This window comes from Gymnoscopelus braueri (assembly GCF_963280865.1).
Source record: "Gymnoscopelus braueri genome assembly, chromosome: 3".
Lineage (NCBI taxonomy): Eukaryota > Metazoa > Chordata > Actinopteri > Myctophiformes > Myctophidae > Gymnoscopelus > Gymnoscopelus braueri.
Genome location: NC_137612.1, coordinates 37848049 through 37871174, shown reverse-complemented (window position 1 = coordinate 37871174; position 23126 = coordinate 37848049). Strand labels below are relative to the sequence as shown.

The following is a 23126-nucleotide window of genomic DNA, read 5'->3' as shown; positions in this document are numbered from 1 at the left end:
TAACTATCCTCTGGTACCGCCCAAAGACCGAAAATATTCCCCACACACGAAGGAAGCCACACATCAGCAGCCTAGATATGCAACAAAATATGAAACAAAGCATATTGGCATGATCCAGTGCAATATGCCAAAAATGTTAACAGATGTATTGTCAGTGCGAAACTTTTATACTGAATGAATGCCATTTTTAAGAATTAAATTTACATAGACAACTTTGCTCTGTGCGTGTGTTGTTGTTTTTACACACACACACACACACACACACACACACACACACACACACACACACACACACACACACGCACACGCACACGCACACGCACACACACACACACACACACGCACACACACACACACACACACACACACACACACACACACACACACCACATTTCTTTGCCCACTAATGCCCACTACTACTACTACTACTACTACTACTACTAATAATAATAATACAAATAATAATAATAATAATAATAGGCTAATAATATGGTGCAGTCCCTAGTCTATACATTTAGACAAGGGACTCAGATATCAGATAACACTCTTCATCTTACAGTGTTATAACAGTAGGCTACAGATAAACTATAGATAAACTACAATATACTTTATTTTAGGCTAGCCTATCATCTTAGATAGGATTTCCATATCAAAGTGATACAGTACATGTTATAAAGCTACCGTTTATTTACCCCACAAGTAAAAAACACATGGTGGCTATTAGTTTAAATAACGGTCTGAGTGAGAGCATAATATGGAGTTAGGTGTTTACATTAAAAAAAAAGCACAGTATGTCCCAGCACCATGCAACTGTTTGAAAAGTTCGTAAGGAATTCAGCTTTGACCTGTCTCACTGGTCAAGAACTGGTGGAAAGTAACTAAGTACATTTACATAAGTACTGTACTTTAATTTTGATGTACTTTTACTTTACTGGAGTATTTCCAATTTTTTATACTTCTACTTATACTCCACTATCTCAGAGTCAAATATTGTACTTCTTACTTCACTACAATAATTAGAAAACTTTAGTCACTTTGTAGATTTGGATTATTATTACAAAACATACATTAACCAGTTCAGCCCTATTTAAACTTTAGCTATATTTGAAAATAGCCGATCCACAATTTCACAACAAGTCACATGCAACTTGTGAGCTTGTAGATTGATTGTAGCTATTTTCGAAAGATTTTTATACATTTGAAATTTGTGAAATGGATACTTTTACTTTTGGTACTTTAAGTATATTTTGATGCCAATACTTTTGTACTTTTACTCAGGTACATAGAATTCTGGACTTTTACTTAACTGTAACTGAGTATTTCTACATTGCAGTATTGATACTTTTATTTAAAGTAAAAAATGTAGAGGACTTTTACCACCACTGCTTGTCATGAAGACATTTGCCTTGTTTGGCCAGTGAAGCAGCAGTGTGTTTCCAGTCTTCATTCCATTCTCCAGACAGAGCTGCTGCCCGTTGCCACTCTTTGTCTTGTACCGTTAACTTAACTAATCATGAAGGAGAAACGTGAGCGCTCCACTCAGCCTCGTTGTGTCCGACTCACGATCATTCATCTAGTTCTGGAATGCGATGCAAACATTTTTCATTTGATTTCGTGAAAAGTGACAGTTGAAACAGATTCAATGTTTTGCGTCGGACTCGATTGTTACTGAAAAAATAGCGACAAACATCAACTATTTTCTCGGGGTTCAAGATGGAGCAACAAGAGGTAGGCAACAACAGATTCATTTAATTTCCCTCCATTTAATAAAAGTGTTTTATACTGTATATGTGGCTTATTCGCACTGCGAACTGCACCAACTAAAATATTTGGTTGAATGTACAATATGTATGTTTCGTTGATAAGAGTTATTATTATTATAGACCAAGACAGCTGCAGTTAGAAGCATTCACAGCTGTCTGCAGTCCCACATTAACTGCGGTGACGCTGGCCGCACTTCAGAGAGAGACAGTCGCACTAGCCGCGCTTCAAATATTCCTGCGCAGCTACGTGGCCTTGTACGTTAGGCGAACTGATGGTGCGTTCAATGAAATCGTAAATCCCAGTCACTTCAATATATACATGTAAAAATGTAATAAAACAATCTAAAAACATTGTTTGTGTCTAATGTTCTCGTCTGTGATGATTACCAAAATGTTTTACTGGACAAATTATTAATAATAAAATATTGAAATATTACAGAATCCCATACAGTTCAATGAATCTTTTGGGAAAATCATAAAAAAAAATCTAAAAACAGAGTTATCACCCAGCAACTAAATGTTATTGTGCCCATGTGTGTCCTTTACAATATGTGATTATTACCAATATGTTTTACTGTACCAATTATTAATAATACATATTAAAATATTACAGAATCCCATCCATTTCCATGTAATCTTTCGAAAAATAATAAGAAATTCAAAAAACATAGCTGTCACCCAAGGACTAAATATTAATGTGCCCCATGGTCTCCTGCACACCAGGGATGAGTATCAATATGTTTTACAGCAGCAATTATTAATAATAAATTATTGAAATATTACAGAATCCCATCCATTTCAATGTTATTTTTCGAAAAATCATAAAAAATTCAAAAAACATAGTTATCACCCAAGGACTAAATATTAATGTGCCCCATGGTCTCTTGCACACCAGGGATGATTATCAATATGTTTTACAGCAGCAATTATTAATAATAAAGTATTGAAATATTACAGAATCCCATCCATTTCAATGTTATCTTTCAAAACATCATAACAAATTCAAAAAACATAGTTATCACCCAAGGACTAAATAGTATTATTTCCCATGGTCTCTTGCACACCAGGGATGATTATCAATATGTTTTACAGCAGCAATTATTAATAATACATTATTGAAATATTACAGAATCCCATCCATTTCAATGTTATCTTTCCAAAAATCATAAAAAATTAAAAAAGACATAGTTATCACCCAAGGACTAAATAGTTTTATTTCCCATGGTCTTCTGCACACCAGGGATGATTATCAATATGTTTTACAGCAGCAATTATTAATAATAAATTATTGAAATATTACAGAATCCCATCCATTTCCATGTTATCTTTCAAAAAATCATAAAAAAATCATAAAAAATAGTTATCACCCAAGGACTAAATAGTATTATTTCCCATGGTCTCCTGCACACCAGGGATGATTATCAATATGTTTTACAGCAGCAATTATTAATAATAAATTATTGAAATATTACAGAATCCCATCCATTTCCATGTTATCTTTAAAAAAATCATAAAAAAATCAAAAAACATAGTTATCACCCAAGGACTAAATAGTTTTATTTCCCATGGTCTCCTGCACACCAGGGATGATTATCAATATGTTTTACAGCAGCAATTATTAATAATAAATTATTGAAATATTACAGAATCCCATCCATTTCCATGTTATCTTTAAAAAAATCATAAAAAAATCAAAAAACATAGTTATCACCCAAGGACTAAATAGTATTATTTCCCATGGTCTCTTGCACACCAGGGATGATTATCAATATGTTTTACAGCAGCAATTATTAATAATAAATTATTGAAATATTACAGAATCCCATTCATTTCAATGTTATTTTTCGAAAAATCATAAAAAATTCAAAAAACATAGTTGTCACCCAAGGACTACATATTAATGTGCCCCATGGTCTCTTGCACACCAGAGATCATTCTCAATATGTTTTACAGCAGCAATTATTAATAAATTATTGAAATATTACAGAATCCCATCCATTTCAATGTTATTTTTCGAAAAATCATAATAAAATCAAAAAACATAGTTATCACCCAAGGACTAAATATTAATGTGCCCCATGGTCTCTTGCACACCAGGGATCATTATCAATATGTTTTACAGCAGCAATTATTAATAATAAATTATTGAAATATTACAGAATCCCATCCATTTAAATGTTATCTTTCAAAAAATCATAAAAAAATCAAAAAACATAGTTATCACCCAAGGACTAAATAGTTTTATTTCCCATGGTCTCCTGCACACCAGTGATGATTATCAATATGTTTTACAATAGCAATTATTAATATTAAATTATTGAAATATTACAGAATCCCATCCATTTCAATGTTATCTTTCAAAAAATCATAAAAAATTCTAATAACATAGTTATCACCCAAGGACAAAATAGTTTTATTTCCCATGGTCTCCTGCACACCAGGGATGATTATCAATATGTTTTACAGCAGCAATTATTAATAATACATTATTGAAATATTAAAGAATCCCATCCATTTCAATGTTATCTTTCAAAAAATATTGAAAAATTCAAAAAACATAGTTATCACCCAAGGACTAAATATTAATGTGCCCCATGGTCTCTTGCACACCAGGGATCATTATCAATATGTTTTACAGCAGCAATTATTAATAATAAATTATTGAAATATTACAGAATCCCTTCCATTTCAATGTTATCTTTCAAAAAATCATAAAAAAATCAAAAAACATAGTTATCACCCAAGGACTAAATAGTTTTATTTCCCATGGTCTTCTGCACACCAGGGATGATTATCAATATGTTTTACAGCAGCAATTATTAATAATAAATTATTGAAATATTACAGAATCCCATCCATTTCAATGTTATCTTTCAAAAAATATAAAAAAATTAAAAAAACATAGTTATCACCCAAGGACTAAATATTAATGTGCCCCATGGTCTCTTGCACACCAGGGATGATTATCAATATGTTTTACAGCAGCAATTATTAATAATAAATTATTGAAATATTACAGAATCCCATCCATTTCAATGTTATCTTTCAAAAAATATTAAAAAATTCAAAAAACATAGTTATCACCCAAGGACTAAATATTAATGTGCCCCATGGTCTCTTGCACACCAGGGATCATTATCAATATGTTTTACAGCAGCAATTATTAATAATAAATTATTGAAATATTACAGAATCCCTTCCATTTCAATGTTATCTTTCAAAAAATCATAAAAAAATCAAAAAACATAGTTATCACCCAAGGACTAAATAGTTTTATTTCCCATGGTCTTCTGCACACCAGGGATGATTATCAATATGTTTTACAGCAGCAATTATTAATAATAAATTATTGAAATATTACAGAATCCCATTCATTTCAATGTTATTTTTCGAAAAATCATAAAAAATTCAAAAAACATAGTTGTCACCCAAGGACTACATATTAATGTGCCCCATGGTCTCTTGCACACCAGAGATCATTCTCAATATGTTTTACAGCAGCAATTATTAATAATAAATTATTGAAATATTACAGAATCCCATCCATTTCAATGTTATTTTTCGAAAAATCATAAAAAAATCAAAAAACATAGTTATCACCCAAGGACTAAATATTAATGTGCCCCATGGTCTCTTGCACACCAGGGATCATTATCAATATGTTTTACAGCAGCAATTATTAATAATAAATTATTTAAATATTACAGAATCCCATCCATTTAAATGTTATCTTTCAAAAAATCATAAAAAAATCAAAAAACATAGTTATCACCCAAGGACTAAATAGTTTTATTTCCCATGGTCTCCTGCACACCAGTGATGATTATCAATATGTTTTACAATAGCAATTATTAATATTAAATTATTGAAATATTACAGAATCCCATCCATTTCAATGTTATCTTTCAAAAAATCATAAAAAATTCTAATAACATAGTTATCACCCAAGGACAAAATAGTTTTATTTCCCATGGTCTCCTGCACACCAGGGATGATTATCAATATGTTTTACAGCAGCAATTATTAATAATAAATTATTGAAATATTACAGAATCCCATCCATTTCAATGTTATCTTTCAAAAAATATTGAAAAATTCAAAAAACATAGTTATCACCCAAGGACTAAATATTAATGTGCCCCATGGTCTCTTGCACACCAGGGATCATTATCAATATGTTTTACAGCAGCAATTATTAATAATAAATTATTGAAATATTACAGAATCCCTTCCATTTCAATGTTATCTTTCAAAAAATCATAAAAAATTCAAAAAACATAGTTATCACCCAAGGACTAAATAGTTTTATTTCCCATGGTCTCTTGCACACCAGGGATGATTATCAATATGTTTTACAGCAGCAATTATTAATAATAAATTATTGAAATATTACAGAATCCCATCCATTTCAATGTTATCTTTCAAAAAATATTAAAAAATTCAAAAAACATAGTTATCACCCAAGGACTAAATATTAATGTGCCCCATGTTCTCTTGCACACCAGGGATCATTATCAATATGTTTTACAGCAGCAATTATTAATAATAAATTATTGAAATATTACAGAATCCCTTCCATTTCAATGTTATCTTTCAAAAAATCATAAAAAATTCAAAAAACATAGTTATCACCCAAGGACTAAATAGTTTTATTTCCCATGGTCTTCTGCACACCAGGGATGATTATCAATATGTTTTACAGCAGCAATTATTAATAATAAATTATTGAAATATTACAGAATCCCATCCATTTAAATGTTATCTTTCAAAAAATCATAAAAAAATCAAAAAACATAGTTATCACCCAAGGACTAAATAGTTTTATTTCCCATGGTCTCTTGCACACCAGGGATGATTATCAATATGTTTTACAGCAGCAATTATTAATAATAAATTATTGAAATATTACAGAATCCCATCCATTTCAATGTTATCTTTCAAAAAATATTAAAAAATTCAAAAAACATAGTTATCACCCAAGGACTAAATATTAATGTGCCCCATGGTCTCTTGCACACCAGGGATCATTATCAATATGTTTTACGGTCGGGGGATCTTAGTATAATTTGAAATTCAATTCCGATTCACTTTTCAAATAATTATTTTACTGATTTTCCTTTCAGAAACCAAATTAAATATTGCTCCATTTTTCAAATAATCACTTCCAAATTAAACCTCAGATTATACTAAGATCCCAAGGTCAGTTGAGTTGGGGGTATCTTAGTATAATCTGATATATTATATTCAATTCAAATTCACATCTGAAAAGTCTATTTTACTGATTTTCCTTTTAGAATCTAAATTAAACATTGCTTCATTTTTCCAATTTTCTAGCCCACAAAAAAATCAGGAAAATGCTCCATTTTTCTGATATTGTGCTTAGTATTTTGGCGTCTTTTGATTTGGGACTGACACTGAGAAAAGCTCAAAATAGGGTTTTTTTCAGTTTTTTCATCCCAGAATAAAAATCAAAGAATGTCTTCATTTTTTCAATTTTCTAGCCCACCCAAAAATCAGGAAAATGCTCCATTTTTCTGATATTCTGATTAGTATTTTGTCATCTTTTGATTTGGGACTGACAAAGGAAAACATCTTTATTTGTCTTTGTTTTTCAAAATGTCAGTCATCTTTTAATCTACATTTTTCATCAAAACAAAGATGTCACGTGACCACGTGTTACATCACATGGTCTTTGTCCTTCAAAGTAAAAGTTGTAGTCTAACATGTAAGCAATAGGATCTACAGACAGTCATTAACACCACATCTAATGACTGTATGATGTTGTTTTTAATGCCTTTTCTGTCTTTTTTTTTTAGATCAAAGCTACGGCTCACAAAAGTATGTTGCAAGACTACCAAACCTTTCTGGGACATAAAACCGTAAATCCCTTACAACTATATACTTGTGGTGTGGAAGCTCCACCAGCAGGGGTCATTCACTTTCCCCTTGTGCCTCCCAACTTCACAGCACCTTAGTAGTTTTACTGAGGTGCTGTCAACCTAACAACCTTTTTGTTCTTCTATACAAATATTTTCTTTCACATCAGGATTTAAAGGACGAGTTCACCCATTTTCAACCTGTCTTCATATAATTGTTCCTCAATAATGCTCATGATAATATGGCACCCATCGAGAAAAAAAATCCGATGGGGAATCCAAGATAATAGAAACTACAGGCTTTCTATTCCTGTTAGCACGCTATAATGGAAACCATTGTTCTCGCGTTAATAAAAACAAATATATACAATTTTAAATATTGAAGGGAAAAAAATCCTTTCTGTTGAACTGATAATCGGCTGATTCTTTGACCAGATCCGAGAGCCGCCATGAGAAGTAAGTCAAATCGATATGTAAGGCTTAGGCTGTGAAAACCAACTAGGCTGATGAGTTGTCTGATGCTTATCTAAGAGTTAATGTCGCTCGGTTTCACTGATGAACTCCCTTAGCCATGATGTCAGTCCTGATGAACTCCCTTAGGACTTTGATGTTTGTCCTGGACGTTTTGGTTATCTCCATATATGGAGTTCCAGTAGGGGTTCTCTGATGTCAGCGCTAGGTATGTTAGGTATCTCCATGATAATCGTCTAGGAGAGATTCTATGATGTGTTGGAGATTTCAGCTATTTAAACAACAGACAAATTGTGCAATGACATAATTTGTCGTTTGTCCGTCCATTGTATTGGTGAAATTAAGAGCAGACAAGACTGTTAAAATTAAGTGTATTAATTAATCAAGCAGTAAGTTAAAAGTTAGAGAAATGTACTTAACAGAGATCTCTGGGCTCACACTAGCTTTCCTTATCAGCAACAAATTGCATCGAGGTCACCTCACTAAGTCTGAGCCCTCTTATCTGTCCCTAGAGCCCCTATATACTGAAATGTGGGATGGTCTTCAGGTTGGTTCGCCACCTGACTCAGCATTTGTCTTCAAACAATGGGGGGGGGGGGGGGGGATTTCTCTCCAACCTGCATCTTTCTAAGATTAGGGAAGGACAGAAAGGAACAGAAACCACAAATGCATACACATGTACAGACAGATGACCTCTCATCACTTCAACGGCCGGGCCATCTGACAGTTTTGTCTTCTTTATTGGGACAGCAATTAAACAATAGTAATTAAAGCAATCGCATATTCTTATAATACCAACTAGTATTAACTAAAGCTTTAAAGGGATATCAATTGCCATCAGATGTCAGACTTGGGGAGGTTAATTGTCTCCATCTATGGGAATCTCCATTTGGGAAGGTTGTGATCAAATAGGTCACTAAAGTCGGGACTGAATAGGTCATTCATCCCATTAGGTTTCTGGGCACCTTGCCATGATCCACCTTGCGGTGTTATCCATCTATGGCTAATGCTGGCAAGTATGCCCTGAACGTTCTTTATGCTTTCACTGGTAGATGCGTTTCTGAAGTGTCCATAGCCCTCCTATGAGACACAGACTGAGAAGAAAAAAATCACACAATTTTAGCAGGAGCATTAGTGAGGATCTATGAAGATAGGTTGAAAATGGGTGAAGTCGTTCTTTAATGATCATTAGACTAATAAACCATTACCCATTATCAATAAGTAACCCACCTATATCCCAAACTCCCTCCCCAGTCAGAGTTCATAGTTTTATTGAATGTAGAATTATGTGCAGGATGTCATTTGTATATGTGAGGGAACTTAATTTACTGTCTTTCCCTATAGGACTGACCGTGGGTAGCTACCTGGGATGTAAGTTGGGGCTTGATCAACCCCGGCTGGGTCACCTGGGCGAGGGTTCATGTTGCGAGACCCGAAACACCCTATGACCCCAGGCTACAACACTGATGATACATCCCAGGTGCATCCATGTGATGTATTCTTTATTGTATGTACTTAATTTAGGAGAGAATATCTCAACTGTTCTTGGCTAATATGACCCCAAGGAACAACTTAGGAACTGTGACTAATTCTCTATCCGGAATGAAATACCCGAAAATGACCACGCTCTTTTTTTAAATGACCATAACCGGTGCACTACTTCCAACATGGCTCTATCTGCTAAACCTTTGGAGCTACAGATTTACTGAGGTGTTCAAAATGTTCAGAATACTTATGATTAGGGAAACATAGTAAAGTGTAAAATGTATAATTTGATATTTGACAGAACAGCTAAAAGAAACGTATTACTGTCCAGGGCCATAAGGATATTTTTGCGCAAATCAATCTAAGAGCACCACATTTGTCCCAGATGTAACCCAGGGCATGCTCTAATGATTTAGCAAGAGTGCCCGAGCCAGCAACCTTCAGGGTCATCATAGTGGCCAAATCCAATATGACCGCCACCTGACAAAGTTTTTAGCTATAACGTTTGAACCACATTTTCAGCTATGAATGCAAACTTGGTGTCTAAATCATGTTTTTTGACAATTAAAAACATGTTTGAATGCTTATCTTTATGATTTAATCTATCTAGAGGACACTAATTTGATTATCACAAATATGGCTACTATGTTCTGAAACAACCAATGTATCTTACGATGTAATTTCATTGAAACAAGAATGATTTAACAGTAGAACTAATTCCTATGATGATAGACCTACAGCTAGAGCTAATACAGTATGTTCAACAATGCTCAGCATAAAGTGTAATACTATATAGTATTACTATTCTATACACCATTGACTAGTATGATATCATACGGTACTAGTCACTAGCCACTGTCAGGATTCATCTACTCTGCTGTGGCCACCACGGCTCTTGCCGGCGTACAGTATATGATGATGACCATATACTCCAATCTTTGGACATGGAAAGTTGATCTTTTCAGGCTCCAAAGTAAGGGTGACCAGAGTTTCTTTGAGATACCTGCACTCCTTTTCCCATAGTCAGGGAAGGCTGATGTTGGTCAAATGGTAACCAGGTCCCTTGAGAACTTCCTCCCAGCCAAGCTGCACTGATTCAGCATGTCCGAACCTGGGAACCTTACTGGACCCATCTCGCAGATGCCAGTAAAGCTTGCGCCATCCTCCTCCACTGTGGCTGCAAAAGTCATGTAGTGGACACAGCAAATGCTGCAAAACTGGAGTCTGCTGCATCTCGATATATAGATGTTGTGTGATTAGGACATTAAAAACAATCATCACCCGAGGAATCAAAAGGACTGAGCACATGCAACTGTGTGTGTGTGTGTGTGTGTGTGTGTGTGTGTGTGTGTGTGTGTGTGTGTGTGTGCTCGTGTGCGTGTGTGTGCGTGGTGCAGTATGTATCAGTTATCGCAGAGCTGTTCTGTTGTTGTAGTAATACCAAGACACATTCCTAGCAACGATTTGTTGTTTAGCAATTCACTTTTCAGATTCTAATTTGAACATATTGTTCAAATTCCATACACCTTTGACTATTATGATAGTATTCACTTTATGCTGAGCATTGATGTTATGGTTTGCTGACCAGCTGCTGCTGGAAGTGCCAACTGCACCCACTAAAGTTACAGGGGTGACCGGGCCTTTGCCGTGGCTGCCCCCTCTGGAATGACTTACCTTTACGCATCAAAGCAGCCCAGTCATCTTTACTAAAGACTAATTTTTTGTCCTTGGCATTCAGTAACAACTAAAGCAGCCTTACCTTCCTCTATTGGCGCTAATGTTTGTTTGTCTGTGCTTACTCATTGTTTACTATTGTCGGCTTACATTGCATTGTTTGCTTCCTGTTTTTTTTTTTTTTTTTTTGCTTTGTTTTGCTTTTTACCTGTACAGCACTTTGGTTGACCTGGTCATGTTAAATGTGCTATATAAATAAACCTTGATTTGATTTGATTTGATTTTTAAAAGGGCGTGGTCATTTTCGGGTATTTCGTCCCGAATAGAGAATTAGTCACAGTTCCTAAGTTGTTCCCTGGGGTCATATTAGCCAAGAACAGTTGAGATATTCTCTCCTAAATGAAGTGCACACATATCTTAGCCAGGTCCTAGAAAGTGAATGACCCCTGCTGGTGGAGCTTCCACACCACAAGTATATAGTTGTAAGGAGTTTACGGTTTTATGTCCCAGAAAGGTTTTAGTAGTCTTGCAACATACTTTTGTGAGATGTAGCTTTGATCTAAAAAAAATTACAGAAAATGCATTAAAAAACACATCATACAGTAATTACATGTGGTGTTAATGACTGTCTGTAGATCCTATTGATTACATGTTAGACTACAACTTTTACTTTGAAGGACAAAGACCATGTGCTTTGACCCATGGTCACATGGCTTCTTTGTTTTGATGAAAAAGGTAGACTAAAAGATGACTGACATTTTGAATAATAACCATTCCAGGCTTTTGGATTCCAGATGAATTAAGAAAAAAAAAGACAAATAAAGAGCTTTTTCCTTTGTCAGTCCCAAATCAAAAAAATGCCAAAATACTAATCAGAATATCAGAAAAATGGAGCATTTTCCTGATTTTTTGGTGGGCTAGAAAATTGGATAAATGAAGCCATTATTTGATTTTTGGTCTGGGATGAAAAAACGCCAAAACCTTTTTTAAGAGCTTTTTTTCAGTGTCAGTCCCAAATCAAATAAAGCCAAAATACTAATGAGAATATCATAAAAATGGGCCATTTTCCAGATTTTAAGGGAAAAAAGAAAAGTTTCAAAATGAAGCAATGTTTTATTTAGGATCTGAAACGAAAATCAGTAAAATATACTTTTCAGACGCTTATTCCAATTGAAAAACAAATAATAAATAAGATGCCCTGACTCCAAAAGCCCGGGGGATCTTAGTATAATCTGAGGTTTAATTTGGAAGTGATTATTTGAAAAATGGAGCAATATTTAATTTGGTTTCTGAAAGGAAAATCAGTAAAATTATTGTTTAAAAAGTGAATTAGAATTGAATTTCAAATTATACTAAGATCCCCCGACCCAGGAGACCATGGGAAATAATACTATTTAGTCCTTGGGTGATAACTATTTTTTTAGAATTTTTCATGATTTTTTGAAAGATAACATGGAAATGGATGGGATTCTGTAATATTTCAATAATTTATTATTAATAATTGCTGCTGTAAAACATATTGATAATGATCCCTGGTGTGCAAGAGACCATTGGGCACATTAATATTTAGTCCTTGGGTGATAACTATGTTTTTTGAATTTTTTAATATTTTTTGAAAGATAACATTGAAATGGATGGGATTCTGTAATATTTCAATAATTTATTATTAATAATTGCTGCTGTAAAACATATTGATAATCATCCCTGGTGTGCAGGAGACCATGGGAAATAAAACTATTTAGTCCTTGGGTGATAACTATGTTTTTAGAATTTTTTATGATTTTTTGAAAGATAACATTGAAATGGATGGGATTCTGTAATATTTCAATAATTTATTATTAATAATTGCTGCTGTAAAACATATTGATAATCATCCCTGGTGTGCAGGAGACCAAGGGAAATAAAACTATTTAGTCCTTGGGTGATAACTATGTTTTTTGAATTTTTTATGATTTTTTGAAAGATAACATTGAAATGGATGGGATTCTGTAATATTTCAATAATTTATTATTAATAATTGCTGCTGTAAAACATATTGATAATGATCCCTGGTGTGCAAGAGACCATGGGGCACATTAATATTTAGTCCTTGGGTGATAACTATGTTTTTTGAATTTTTTATGATTTTTTGAAAGATAACATTGAAATGGATGGGATTCTGTAATATTTCAATAATTTATTATTAATAATTGCTGCTGTAAAACATATTGATAATCATCCCTGGTGTGCAGGAGACCATGGGAAATAAATCTATTTAGTCCTTGGGTGATAACTATGTTATTAGATTTTTTTATGATTTTTTGAAAGATAACATTGAAATGGATGGGATTCTGTAATATTTCAATAATTTATTATTAATAATTGCTGCTGTAAAACATATTGATAATCATCCCTGGTGTGCAGGAGACCATGGGAAATAATACTATTTAGTCCTTGGGTGATAACTATTTTTTTAGAATTTTTTATGATTTTTTGAAAGATAACATTGAAATGGATGGGATTCTGTAATATTTCAATAATTTATTATTAATAATTGCTGCTGTAAAACATATTGATAATCATCCCTGGTGTGCAGGAGACCATGGGAAATAAAACTATTTAGTCCTTGGGTGATAACTATGTTTTTAGAATTTTTTATGATTTTTTGAAAGATAACATTGAAATGGATGGGATTCTGTAATATTTCAATAATTTATTATTAATAATTGCTGCTGTAAAACATATTGATAATCATCCCTGGTGTGCAGGAGACCAAGGGAAATAAAACTATTTAGTCCTTGGGTGATAACTATGTTTTTTGAATTTTTTATGATTTTTTGAAAGATAACATTGAAATGGATGGGATTCTGTAATATTTCAATAATTTATTATTAATAATTGCTGCTGTAAAACATATTGATAATGATCCCTGGTGTGCAAGAGACCATGGGGCACATTAATATTTAGTCCTTGGGTGATAACTATGTTTTTTGAATTTTTTAATATTTTTTGAAAGATAACATTGAAATGGATGGGATTCTGTAATATTTCAATAATTTATTATTAATAATTGCTGCTGTAAAACATATTGATAATCATCCCTGGTGTGCAGGAGACCATGGGAAATAAATCTATTTAGTCCTTGGGTGATAACTATGTTATTAGATTTTTTTATGATTTTTTGAAAGATAACATTGAAATGGATGGGATTCTGTAATATTTCAATAATTTATTATTAATAATTGCTGCTGTAAAACATATTGATAATCATCCCTGGTGTGCAGGACACCAAGGGAAATAAAACTATTTAGTCCTTGGGTGATAACTATGTTTTTTGAATTTTTTATGATTTTTTGAAAGATAACATTGAAATGGAGGGGATTCTGTAATATTTCAATAATTTATTATTAATAATTGCTGCTGTAAAACATATTGATAATCATCCCTGGTGTGCAGGACACCAAGGGAAATAAAACTATTTAGTCCTTGGGTGATAACTATGTTTTTTGAATTTTTTATGATTTTTTGAAAGATAACATTGAAATGGAGGGGATTCTGTAATATTTCAATAATTTATTATTAATAATTGCTGCTGTAAAACATATTGATAATGATCCCTGGTGTGCAAGAGACCATGGGGCACATTAATATTTAGTCCTTGGGTGATAACTATGTTTTTTGAATTTTTTAATATTTTTTGAAAGATAACATTGAAATGGATGGGATTCTGTAATATTTCAATCATTTATTATTAATAATTGCTGCTGTAAAACATATTGATAATCATCCCTGGTGTGCAGGAGACCATGGGAAATAAATCTATTTAGTCCTTGGGTGATAACTATGTTATTAGATTTTTTTATGATTTTTTTGAAAGATAACATTGAAATGGATGGGATTCTGTAATATTTCAATAATTTATTATTAATAATTGCTGCTGTAAAACATATTGATAATCATCCCTGGTGTGCAAGAGACCATGGGGCACATTAATATTTAGTCCTTGGGTGATAACTATGTTTTTTGAATTTTTTAATATTTTTTGAAAGATAACATTGAAATGGATGGGATTCTGTAGTATTTCAATCATTTATTATTAATAATTGCTGCTGTAAAACATATTGATAATCATCCCTGGTGTGCAGGAGACCATGGGAAATAAATCTATTTAGTCCTTGGGTGATAACTATGTTATTAGATTTTTTTATGATTTTTTGAAAGATAACATTGAAATGGATGGGATTCTGTAATATTTCAATAATTTATTATTAATAATTGCTGCTGTAAAACATATTGATAATCATCCCTGGTGTGCAGGACACCAAGGGAAATAAAACTATTTAGTCCTTGGGTGATAACTATGTTTTTTGAATTTTTTATGATTTTTTGAAAGATAACATTGAAATGGAGGGGATTCTGTAATATTTCAATAATTTATTATTAATAATTGCTGCTGTAAAACATATTGATAATGATCCCTGGTGTGCAAGAGACCATGGGGCACATTAATATTTAGTCCTTGGGTGATAACTATGTTTTTTGAATTTTTTAATATTTTTTGAAAGATAACATTGAAATGGATGGGATTCTGTAATATTTCAATAATTTATTATTAATAATTGCTGCTGTAAAACATATTGATAATGATCCCTGGTGTGCAAGAGACCATGGGGCACATTAATATTTAGTCCTTGGGTGATAACTATGTTTTTTGAATTTTTTAATATTTTTTGAAAGATAACATTGAAATGGATGGGATTCTGTAATATTTCAATAATTTATTATTAATAATTGCTGCTGTAAAACATATTGATAATCATCCCTGGTGTGCAGGAGACCATGGGAAATAAATCTATTTAGTCCTTGGGTGATAACTATGTTATTTGATTTTTTTATGATTTTTTGAAAGATAACATGGAAATGGATGGGATTCTGTAATATTTCAATAATTTATTATTAATAATTGCTGCTGTAAAACATATTGATAATCATCCCTGGTGTGCAGGACACCAAGGGAAATAAAACTATTTAGTCCTTGGGTGATAACTATGTTTTTTGAATTTTTTATGATTTTTTGAAAGATAACATTGAAATGGAGGGGATTCTGTAATATTTCAATAATTTATTATTAATAATTGCTGCTGTAAAACATATTGATAATGATCCCTGGTGTGCAAGAGACCATGGGGCACATTAATATTTAGTCCTTGGGTGATAACTATGTTTTTTGAATTTTTTAATATTTTTTGAAAGATAACATTGAAATGGATGGGATTCTGTAATATTTCAATCATTTATTATTAATAATTGCTGCTGTAAAACATATTGATAATCATCCCTGGTGTGCAGGAGACCATGGGAAATAAATCTATTTAGTCCTTGGGTGATAACTATGTTATTAGATTTTTTTATGATTTTTTTGAAAGATAACATTGAAATGGATGGGATTCTGTAATATTTCAATAATTTATTATTAATAATTGCTGCTGTAAAACATATTGATAATCATCCCTGGTGTGCAAGAGACCATGGGGCACATTAATATTTAGTCCTTGGGTGATAACTATGTTTTTTGAATTTTTTAATATTTTTTGAAAGATAACATTGAAATGGATGGGATTCTGTAATATTTCAATCATTTATTATTAATAATTGCTGCTGTAAAACATATTGATAATCATCCCTGGTGTGCAGGAGACCATGGGAAATAAATCTATTTAGTCCTTGGGTGATAACTATGTTATTAGATTTTTTTATGATTTTTTGAAAGATAACATTGAAATGGATGGGATTCTGTAATATTTCAATAATTTATTATTAATAATTGCTGCTGTAAAACATATTGATAATCATCCCTGGTGTGCAGGACACCAAGGGAAATAAAACTATTTAGTCCTTGGGTGATAACTATGTTTTTTGAATTTTTTATGATTTTTTGAAAGATAACATTGAAATGGAGGGGATTCTGTAATATTTCAATAATTTATTATTAATAATTGCTGCTGTAAAACATATTGATAATGATCCCTGGTGTGCAAGAGACCATGGGGCACATTAATATTTAGTCCTTGGGTGATAACTATGTTTTTTGAATTTTTTAATATTTTTTGAAAGATAACATTGAAATGGATGGGATTCTGTAATATTTCAATCATTTATTATTAATAATTGCTGCTGTAAAACATATTGATAATCATCCCTGGTGTGCAGGAGACCATGGGAAATAAATCTATTTAGTCCTTGGGTGATAACTATGTTATTAGATTTTTTTATGATTTTTTTGAAAGATAACATTGAAATGGATGGGATTCTGTAATATTTCAATAATTTATTATTAATAATTGCTGCTGTAAAACATATTGATAATCATCCCTGGTGTGCAGGAGACCAAGGGAAATAAAACTATTTAGTCCTTGGGTGATAACTATGTTTTTTGAATTTTTTATGATTTTTTGAAAGATAACATTGAAATGGATGGGATTCTGTAATATTTCAATAATTTATTATTAATAATTGCTGCTGTAAAACATATTGATAATCATCCCTGGTGTGCAGGAGACCAAGGGAAATAAAACTATTTAGTCCTTGGGTGATAACTATGTTTTTTGAATTTTTTATGATTTTTTGAAAGATAACATGGAAATGGATGGGATTCTGTAATATTTCAATAATTTATTATTAATAATTGCTGCTGTAAAACATATTGATAATGATCCCTGGTGTGCAAGAGACCATGGGGCACATTAATATTTAGTCCTTGGGTGATAACTATGTTTTTTGAATTTTTTAATATTTTTTGAAAGATAACATTGAAATGGATGGGATTCTGTAATATTTCAATAATTTATTATTAATAATTGCTGCTGTAAAACATATTGATAATCATCCCTGGTGTGCAGGAGACCATGGGAAATAAATCTATTTAGTCCTTGGGTGATAACTATATTATTAGATTTTTTTATGATTTTTTGAAAGATAACATTGAAATGGATGGGATTCTGTAATATTTCAATAATTTATTATTAATAATTGCTGCTGTAAAACATATTGATAATCATCCCTGGTGTGCAGGAGACCATGGGAAATAAAACTATTTAGTCCTTGGGTGATAACTATGTTTTTTGATTTTTTTATGATTTTTTGAAAGATAACATTTAAATGGATGGGATTCTGTAATATTTCAATAATTTATTATTAATAATTGCTGCTGTAAAACATATTGATAATCATCCCTGGTGTGCATGAGACCATGGGAAATAAAACTATTTAGTCCTTGGGTGATAACTATGTTTTTTGATTTTTTTTATAATTTTTTGAAAGATAACATGGAAATGGATGGGATTCTGTAATATTTCAATACTTTATTATTAATAATTGCTGCTGTAAAACATATTGATAATGATCCCTGGTGTGCAAGAGACCATGGGGCACATTAATATTTAGTCCTTGGGTGATAACTATGTTTTTTGAATTTTTTATTTTTTTTTGAAAGATAACATTGAAATGGATGGGATTCTGTAATATTTCAATAATTTATTATTAATAATTGCTGCTGTAAAACATATTGATAATCATCCCTGGTGTGCAGGAGACTATGGGGCACATTACTATTTAGTCCTTGGGTGATAACTATGTTTTTAGAATTTTTTATGATTTTTCGAAAGATTCCTTGAAATGGATGGGATTCTGTAATATTTCAATACTTTATTAATAATAATTGCTGCTGTAAAACATATTTATAATGATCCCTGGTGTGCAGGAGACACTTGGGCACATTCATATTTAGTCCTTGGGTGATAACTATGTTTTTTGATTTTTTTATGATTTTTCGAAAAATAACATTGAAATGGATGGGATTCTGTAATATTTCCATAATTTATTATTAATAATTGCTGCTGTAAAACATATCGATAATCATCCCTGGTGTGCAGGAGACACTTGGGCACATTAATATATAGTTGTTGAATGATAACTATAATTTTTAATGATGTTTCGAAAGATTACATGTAAATGGATGGGATTCTGTAATATTTCAATAATTTATTATTATTAATCGGTACCGTAAAATATATTGGTAATAATCACATATTGTAAAGGACACACATTGGCACAATAACATTTAGTTGCTGGTTGATAACTTTGTTTTTAGATTTTCCCAAAAATTACATTGAACTGTTATATTTCAATATTTTATTATTAATAATTTGTGCAGTAAAACATTTTGGTAATAATCACAGACGAGAACATTAGACACAAACAATGTTTTTAGATTTTTTTAGATAGAGTTTTATTACATTTTTACATGTATATATTGAAGTGGTTGGGATTTACGATTTCATTGAACGCACCATCAGTTCGCCTAACCGTAAAAGGCCACGTAGTTGCGCAGCAATTTTTGAAGCACGGCTAGTGCGACCGTCTCTCTCTGAAGTGCGGCCAGCGTGACCGCAGTCCACATTAGTCCCAGTTGGCTGCAGTGTAGAAAGAGTTGATGAGCAGTTGTTTACCAGAGAGCAGCCAGACTGTGGAAAAGCTGCTTCACCACGATGTTGCTTTAGGTTTTAAGACCAGCTACAGACAATGGCAGCAGTGAGAGTGTTTAAGCAGGATAGAAGAACGTTATCCATACACAGCACAGCAGTGCAAAAGCTCAGAGTCACCCCACACACACAGCTGTAGCTTTTGTCACGTTTCCCTTTATTTGTTGACGCCGCTCGCTTGGTGTTGCTGAATACATTTACTCGTGTGTCCACACACACACACACACACACCCCCCCCCCCACCCCCAGTCACTGTATGCAGGGCTTTTCTTTGGGGAGGGGGGACTGCCCAAGCTGGGGTCTGGGGTCCTCCCCCGATACTTTTTAACAGAGTAGATGTGATTTCCTGTGTTCTGGTGAATTTTGTGCCTTTTATCAGGCTTGCCTGCTTTACTAGCATTGGAAAATGATGGGTACAATTTCATCCATTAAAATGCAAAAAGTAGGCCTTTAGAAATTGATATTATGACTGAAGCAATGTAAGATCCACCTTTAAGAAGCATTCATTACTTAAAAGTGAATATCTCTGCATGATTGCATGCACTAACCACTCCCCCCAAGCGGGGTGTCTGGTTGTCCTCCCCCAGAAACTTTTTAACATATAGTAGATGTAATTTCCTGTGTTCTGGTGAATTTTGGAAGTTTGATACCAAATCAAGGAGAAATGACAATCCAGGAGTCCAGAAGCAGATGTGGTCGAAATCAAGGAGACTCCTGCAGGATCCAGGAGGGTTGGCAGCCCTCCTGGCCCTACGCTGCTCTTCCGAGACAAGTTTTCCCAGTTTAAAACTCGGCGCACATCTCTGATCTAATTGCCCCATACGTCGATTATCCAACCCGGGGTCTGTCAATTTGTCCAAATGAAATAACTAGCCCACATAAATGTACCTGCTGTATTGGAAACCGTTTCTGATGTAAAACTGTATCTCTCCCCCTATCAAAACGGTATGACAGGTTACATAATTCAACTTTTTCAGATACTGACTGCGATACAAAGAATAAAACCAAATGTAACCTACTCTGCCTCCACCAATCAATACTAATGCTGCTATGTGTGTCTGTGTCCCTTGTCTCTGCAATGCCTTGGAGGAGGATGAGCTGGACCAGGTTGCTAGCTGGCTCCAGGAGAGGGGGCTTGCTCCTAGCACCCCTTTGAGGGGTCAGATGTGCTTCCTGTGGCATACCCTCCAGCACAGAGAGGGTCAGCTGGTCACTGTGAGTCGTGATCTGGACTCACAGCACTCACAACACGTTGTAGAGATGACTGAGGTAAGTGAGCCTGATTCCCCAGGGGTCTTTCCTCTGTACACTACTTTTTTTCCCTTTACACCAAATCTCTTTGCTGGAAATAGCTGATCTACAACCTCAGAAACGCATCGTGTTGCAACACGTTGCGAGCTTATTATCTGCTATTTTCGCAGAATGTTTACCTTTTATGAAATACCCAGAATACGAATTCTAGGGTTCAAGTGATTCCATGGTGGGGCCCAGGCATAGAACCACAGTAATTCCACCGTGGCACTTGTACAACAGAATCAAACAGTGGTGATCCTCTCTGCAGTTCTCTGGTACATGAGGGAGGCATGAGGAGAGTGAGCGAGTAGCAAGCCACCGTGCGTGCGTGCGTGCGTGCGTGCGTGCGTGCGTGCGTGCGTGCGTGCGTGCGTGCGTGCGTGCGTGCGTGCGTGCGTGCGTGCGTGCGTGCGTGCGTGCGTGCGTGCCCATGGCCTGGGTTGACAGGTTGCCTGTGTCTTTCAGGTGCGTAAGTCCCTGGAGCAAATCCGTACGTACACAGCAGAAAAGGATGTGCTGGCTCAGGAGATACAAGATGAAAATGACCAGCTGAGGTTACAGCTACATCGCCTCATGTTCCTGCAAGGTGGGTCAACGTTAGCTATAAGGCTATAAGGCTATAGTATAAAGCACCAAAACATAGCTCCAGAGAATAACAATGACTTATTAGAATCAGAATCCAACTTTATTATTATTACAGCTTGTTACAGCTTGTTCATAGATGCCAAATATGTGAATAAGTGTCATTTAGAGGTTTGAAGTCTACTTGCTAGGCTGCTACCCGGTTACTTTGTAGCACATTGTTTTCTGAGCAATCTAATTACACTCACAGTTGAAGGTTGGCCAGCATTCATGGTGTTTACTCCACTTGGCACTTTGTGCACAGAGCAAGTTGTTCTGTATAAGAGTGTGTGCTAAATACCCCATTTACAACACAGTATATCTTTAGGAGATAAAATAAAATAAATACACCCATTACACACATTAGTTTAAATTATGTGAAATCCCTGAGAGTCCTAGATATAACTTTTATATGACAATTAGGGGTTTGCCTCAATCCAGGCTTCTTTTTTCAACATTCTTATACCATCTGAACTCAAAATAAAGGTCAGCTTAACTTCAGCATTTAGAAACACTATTAATGTAAATCATGGGAATATTGTACAATAGCGGCTGTCTTAAGGTGACAACACACTGTACAATAACGTCTGTTTTGGGGTCCCAGATCAAATTTCCACATAAACAACTTTTAGTCATAACTGCTGGTATAGAGGGAAATGATTGGTTAAAAAATATTATTATATTATATATGTAACGAGTTACAAGTAAAAGTCCTTTATGCAAGATTTTACTTCAGTAAAAGTATTGGCATCAAATTACACTTAAAGTACAGTATTATGCATGTAATGTCCCAGTTCACCAAAAAATTGTTGATGCAATGTGACATGTAGTGAGCTTGTAGATCTGCAATTTTTCGCTAAATAACATTTTTGTAATCACAAAAATGACATAGTAATTCAGTTAACTATGTACGCTGGGATAATACTTTAACACTTTATTAATCCCCCAGGGGGGGAAATACAAGAGTCACAGCAGCAAAAAGTAAAAGAGTAAAAGATAAGTGCACAATACAAAATAAATACAGTAACAAACCATACAACAACAGACACAGTAATAAAGTACACTTTGTATTGACACGCAAACATGACACGCAAACATTTGGCTGACAGTCACAGCTGACAAATCCATCTATACAGTACATACCAGGAATATATCTGTCTTTAATTTCTTCAGCGCTAGCTTCCTTCACCTTACAGGTGAAATGGATGAAGTTATTTTCCGCACAAGCTCCAACGATTTTCAATTATAAAATATAGTACAAATTAGAGAAGGAAAAAAAAAAACAAGGACAAAGTCAGATAACAGGACAACAATATCAAATGTACATAAATTCAAAAAAGTAATACAAATTAGGCAGAATATCACAGTATCTTGAGCAAGTAAGAGACATCTCTTAGCAGATATCAAACGTAAAACATAAGTCA

The 23126-nt window shown here is 33.6% G+C and overlaps 1 protein-coding gene across 1 annotated transcript in view; it reads left to right on the top strand.

Annotated features, from left to right (window-relative positions):
- The first annotated feature begins 1527 nt into the window (after positions 1 to 1527).
- The window catches only part of LOC308082886 (coiled-coil domain-containing protein 30), a 34613-nt gene continuing 13014 nt past the window's right edge, over positions 1528 to 23126 (top strand). The window contains exons 1-3 of the mRNA XM_080424961.1: positions 1528 to 1728; positions 20878 to 21057; positions 21547 to 21667. Of these exons, the coding sequence (XP_080281087.1) occupies positions 1714 to 1728; positions 20878 to 21057; positions 21547 to 21667 (316 nt within the window). The 5' untranslated portion in view covers positions 1528 to 1713. The remainder of the gene's footprint in view (positions 1729 to 20877; positions 21058 to 21546; positions 21668 to 23126) is intronic.